Source organism: Abrus precatorius, unplaced genomic scaffold, assembly GCF_003935025.1.
Source record: "Abrus precatorius isolate BTA unplaced genomic scaffold, Abrus_2018 Scaffold7, whole genome shotgun sequence".
Classification (NCBI taxonomy): Eukaryota; Viridiplantae; Streptophyta; class Magnoliopsida; order Fabales; family Fabaceae; genus Abrus; species Abrus precatorius.
Genome location: NW_020874417.1, coordinates 5212212 through 5218010, shown reverse-complemented (window position 1 = coordinate 5218010; position 5799 = coordinate 5212212). Strand labels below are relative to the sequence as shown.

At 33.3% G+C, this 5799-nt stretch overlaps 1 protein-coding gene across 1 annotated transcript; it reads right to left on the bottom strand.

Annotated features, from left to right (window-relative positions):
- Window positions 1–1066: 1066 nt before the first annotated feature.
- LOC113870884 (AT-hook motif nuclear-localized protein 7-like) lies at window positions 1067–4753 on the bottom strand. The gene is made up of 6 exons (XM_027507410.1): window positions 4330–4753; window positions 3680–3747; window positions 3404–3535; window positions 2265–2426; window positions 1484–1810; window positions 1067–1217 (listed from the first exon to the last, which is right to left on the bottom strand). Exons 1-5 carry the CDS (start codon window positions 4751–4753, stop codon window positions 1487–1489), a joined length of 1110 nt encoding a protein of 369 aa, XP_027363211.1. The 3' UTR covers window positions 1067–1217; window positions 1484–1486.
- Window positions 4754–5799: the final 1046 nt, after the last annotated feature.

Below are 5799 nucleotides of genomic sequence, written 5' to 3'. Positions count from 1 at the left end.
TTTTTAAAAATTATCACTTTAAAAATTAATATATTTAAAAAAAAATTATAATTATGAAAGAGTATGATAGAGTAGAATAGAGAAAAATATTCTAAATTGAAAGATTCAAGACTAAAAAAATTAACATTAGAAAAGTGCTAAAAAATTTAGAAAAATTTCATAACTCTTCTCCTTTTAATTAGTTAACTTTGAAACAGGTTTAAACTCTAGTAATCCTTCCATTTTTCTTCTAAATATAACATCCAAACATAACCTAAGTAAAATCAGGAGAAAAATATGATGATTCTCTCGGCCTAGCATCAACTTCCTTATGCCTTAAAACTATCTTTATTATAAGAGTGTATAGGTATTTGGTATTTGATTTGAGGTCTTTCTTTTCTTCTTGTTTCTAACTTAATTATTTCAAATCTTAATTTAAAAAATTGATATGATTAGTAGAACTACATATATCATGTATAGGCATTCTAGTAATGGTGATGCATTTAATCGCATTTTCTAGGAATTTCTTTTATTTAATTAAATCTTCAAGAGTATTTTTTCGATTCTAGAATTATTTTTTCAATCGTGCCTCATTGCCTCTTACAAATTCAATGAAAGATTAAAAATATATACTAGGACCCTAGTGTAGGACAATACTAGCCTTTGGGCTTTATCCCTTTTACACTCAAATCATTCTTATTTATTCACAATTTTTTTTACTTTTTTGGTCGGAATGATTACCATGATATGATCTTTAGTACCAAAAAAAAAGCTGCAAGCACATCAATTTAGACCGGTTCAATTGTGATTAAAAGCCTATCCACCGGCAACACGCCCAAAACATAAAAATATAAATGTTACCTTTATGTCAGTTTTAAGCAACGTATCAGAAGGAACTTTTATGTATATTGTTTTTCTGGATCTGTGATAATGTGAAGTCCGTATGAAAAGTGTCCCAAATATGCAAGATTGAAGGAAAAAAATACAAGTAATTTTACCAAAACAATACAGAATAGCTTACAATGTCTTTGATCATTCCATCTACCTAGCTCCAAACTCATGAAGAAATGAGAGAAAACTTGTTAATTGTTCAACAGAAACTGTAAGATGAAAAAATAATGAGGCCTTAATAATCCTTTCTAATTTCTGACAACTGTACATTATGCCAAATAACCTAGTTGTCATGACAAAGTCCTGGTGTTAGTTTCATTCAGTTACCATGTCAGCCTCTGCATCACCTGAAAAACCAAAGGAAAATAGTTACAAAATGATGAAATGTCCATAAGATTATTGACCTGAAGGAGTAACATTATGGCCTGTTTAGAAGCGCTTATTGCAATAATCTTATTTGTATTACTTGTCAAACTAAATTGTATTAAGCTTATCCCAACAAATTCCATAGTAAACGATCATATAAAAAAAATTTATTGAATAAAAGTTTAATTAAACTATATGTATCTAACCGCATCCTATATCACATCATAAGATAAAACAGTACCATAACCTTCTATTCATCAGGCAAAGATATATTGATATCTGGGGATGTCCTCTGATCTGAAAATTCTTCAGAACCATTCCAAGTAGCAGCATCAGGTGTGGCATCTACATTCTGTTTATCACTTGTAACACTGACAGATTCTCTCTGGTTTTGATCCGGTAACTGAGACATTGGTATCATAAAGTTTTCACCATCAGCATTTGCTTGTGAGATAGGTCTTGCTGCTGTCACTGCCTCTGGACCAACTGAAGTAGGGGAGGCCACTGTATGTTCGCGTTGATACTTCCTTTTATGTGTCTTGTAACCATTTTGCATGAAACTTCCTACTACAATCTGAAACCATTGCAAATAAATTTCCAATACAAGTAGCTTAATGGATCATAAAACCATGATGCACTCTTCATAATGCTGAAAAGTGAAACTGAAAACTCTCCTTTGAGAAAAATAGAGGACCAAAATGTGTCAGTAAGACTATCAATCTAATTACTTCCATATTCATGTCAACCATTCAAATGAAAACAGTACATGTTCAAAGATCTTGGTCATGCAACCTAGGAGATAAGCCTCAATTAACAGTTCCATAGATGCAATGTTCGAATTTGTTCTCAATTTTTTGAGATAACTTATGCTAGTTCTAATTTCAATCACACTAAAAAAAATACGGTTAAAAATCCATGAGTCTGTTTTATTAGTAAAGTTGTATTGAAAAATAATCCATGAATGTTTCACATCATACTAAACCTAAACTTGTATGTAAATCTTCAAAGCAGCAAAGAAAATATCATACTTGGATGGGGCCGGCAGCGGTTAATAGACCAGCAACACCACCTCCTATGACCCGACCATCAGGGCCAGCCAGTGAGACACTCAATCCACCACTTCGACCTTTCATGCCATTATTGTCACAAACCGTGAATGATCCAGACAAAGATAAAATCTCAAATCGGCCCTGAAAGTAAATAGTGGACTAAATTATTGAAGAAATTCAAGAATCACTTGCCACAATTGCATGCAAATAAAAAGAGTTATGCCACTAACAGGAGAAAATGCTAAACAGAAAAGGACAGGTGACATTGACCTCGGACACGCCACCAATCTTCAATTTTTTTATATAAAGTTTTGTATGTGCAGATTAATAAGGAACCAAATAAATGATTCACATCATCAAATCTATGCAATGTCTTTATGCATTTATCTGTTGCAAGACATGGAAAGCTCCACTTGAAGAAGTCTTTAACCTTTTAGTTGTCACTTATCACACTGTAACACTTGAGGATATAAACAAAACAGCTACTTCAACAGTCCATGACAGAATTTTAGAAATTTATATCTATCTACTCCAATAACTGAAACTCTATTTCTGAAGCAAGATTAAGATAGCCAACAGAATTATGATTTGACATTAGTTGTAAGGTCTCATTAGATTGAAAATGAGTATGACACCTCAGTAAAAGTTAGCTTCACTGAAGTGGAAATCCCTAGAAGTGTGTTTTACCAAGAGTTTGGTAATTGTAACTTCTCTAGCAAGTGGAACTTTATTTTCGCATCCTACAAATTAACTTATTTCCCATTTCCCAGTGTTAGATCTGACAATGAAGCTGATGCAATGATGGGATAAACCAAAATTTGAGCATATATCCAATAGGGATGTAGATAAGGAAGAAACTTTGTGACCAACCCCGCAGGAAAAGACAAACAGAGATCATCTGACATAAATGTACAACAAGTGTTGTCCTGTATAGCATCTATACTTTGACAGAAGACACAATAAATAGGCTACCCCATGAGATTATTCCAGGGATGACTTAATCATAAAGGTCCTCATATCATGGAATTGAAAATACAATTTAAACATCAACATTTAAAGGGAAAAAATGGATAAAATAATTTTTCACTTAAAGGGCATTTAGATCTAAGAGACCATACCTCGTAAGTCAGTATGCCACCAGAAGAACCAGGTTGGCGTATGGTGACATTTGAGATAGCTCCGTTAGCAGAGAGAATGCATATTCCTCTTGGACCCTTCTGGGCAAATGACATGATCTTTCCAGCAACATCCTGCAAAGTAATAAAGTAAGATACTAAGAACTTCATCTAAATCATCAAATGCAAAAGATCTATTAAAACTAACCAAGAAACAACTGTTAAAACTGTTATATAAATCTGCAAAAAGCTAAAAATGTACCCTGGTATCTGCATTACCTCTCCAGTATAAACAGTCACCACATGCGGTGTAAAATCCCCAGCAGCAGTGCTTGCAAACACCTCACCTTCAAGCATTCCAGACCCAGAAATATTCAATACATTTGCGATATAATGGAAAGCAGCACATATCGCTTTAACTAATTTACACAGTCAAAGTTAGAAGCAGCGAGGTGTATAAATTCAGAAAAGAACACACCTTTCTAGCCATATAATGTATATACCAACCTTAGATTATTAAAAACAGAAAGGAAAGTTCGTATCTTTTTCACCGATCATGAGCCCTAACTCATTGCTTGACCGTTATCAGAAATAAAAAGGAAAATATATCGTATCAAGACACCCTTTAACAAATGCAACTTTTTTTTTTCATTTCCTGCCATTAGATTTGAGCTTAAATCTCGATCTCAACCCAATGAACCAAAAATAAAAAAACTCAACCCAGAAAGTGAGCCTTCAGACATCATGAACGACAAGTACTAGAATTTGAGATGCCATGATTTATGTTAAAAAAAGGTTCACAGCCTACACAGGAACAGGGTTTTATTGTTGGCGGGTAAGTCAACATAACAACAAAACAGTACATTTTAGTGAGGTCAGCACATCACAACAACACCTGAGACAAACAAAGTTGTAGTAATAGTATTCACCAAAAGAAGAAAAGAGTTGATAGTTGGCAAACGCAGCGTGTTTGCCACGACCCCTTTTGGAAGAAAACTCAGAAGATGTGGACAAGGTGAAGCCCGGTGGTGCGGGTGGTTGTGTTGCACTCAACCTCAGGTTCCCATCTGCATCATATTTTCTTGGCCTCCCTCTCTTCTTTTTACCAAACAAATCGAAGCTCCCTTGTCCTCCGGTGCTTCCCGGTGTTGTTGTTGTAGGCACTGCAGGAACAGTTGTTGTTGGAGGTGGTGCTGGTGCTGTTACTGATGCTGGTGTTGGTGTTGGTGTTGTTTCGGAGCTACCCACGTTCATGTTCATGCTCATGTTCATGTTCATTACTTGAGGCAAAGAGTTTGTCACCGGAGGAGGGGATGACCCTGAAGAAACAGTGTTGTTCAGTGATGGTTCCATGAAGGATGAAGAGGAAAGAGAAAGAGAGAGGTGTTTTTGTGTGTTTCTAGAAAGGGAAGGAGAGAAAGGGTGGAGTTTTGAGTCTGCAAATGGCGCCAGAAATGGAAGGAATAGGGAGAGTGTAAGGCTTTTATTTTTCTTTGTTTCTTTTTAATGTTTGAAGTGAGAGTAGTAGAAAGAAATTATGAAAACTTACTCTCTGTGTATTGGCATTAATGGAGGAGAATGAGGCTGGGATGGGAAACTGCTATTTTGTTGTCGGGACTCTACTGTGCATTATTATTTTAATTTGTATAAAGTAATGTTTAAATATAAAAATAATGTGAAGGGTCTCTTCTAATCCATGAGGATAGCAACCACACCTTATTGTTCTATGCCCAAATTATCCCCTGTAACCGCCCCAAGACCTTCCCCTTAACTTTCTTTTCATGTGAAGGCTAATGTAGAGCAGATAAAATAATTATTATTATTTACTTAAGTGAAAGCATATTATATCTATTTTTTAAGGACATTCTAGAAAAACTGATACCACAGTTTAAGACAGAAAAGGTCTCTAAATGTAAAAAAAATTATAAAGAATTTACAGTTACCTGTACTAATGGGAGATGGATTATCACAAAAAGGAGAAAGCAAACTTTTAATATATTTTTTAAAATTGTAAATATAAAATAATAAATTAATACAGAGTTAATGTATTATATTTGTATTTATTTTTATAAATATATGCATTTAAAATTTTAAAATTAGAGTTTTCTTCTCTTTCAAAATTCAACCTACAAATATATTTTAAGAAATTACCTGAGAGGATAATTTTTTTAAGAAAAAATAACAATTTAAAATTAAAAAATTATTCATCATTTTATTATAATAAAAACATGATTAATATATTATTTTTTGTTAATTTATTGTTTTATATCATTTCTTCTAAATCATTATTAAATTAAAATATATTTATTTAAAAATTTATCGTTCTCTTATTGTTTTTTCTTTTGAAGTCTCATTATTACACAGATCCTAAAGAAATGCTTGAAACTTTGAACTTACAA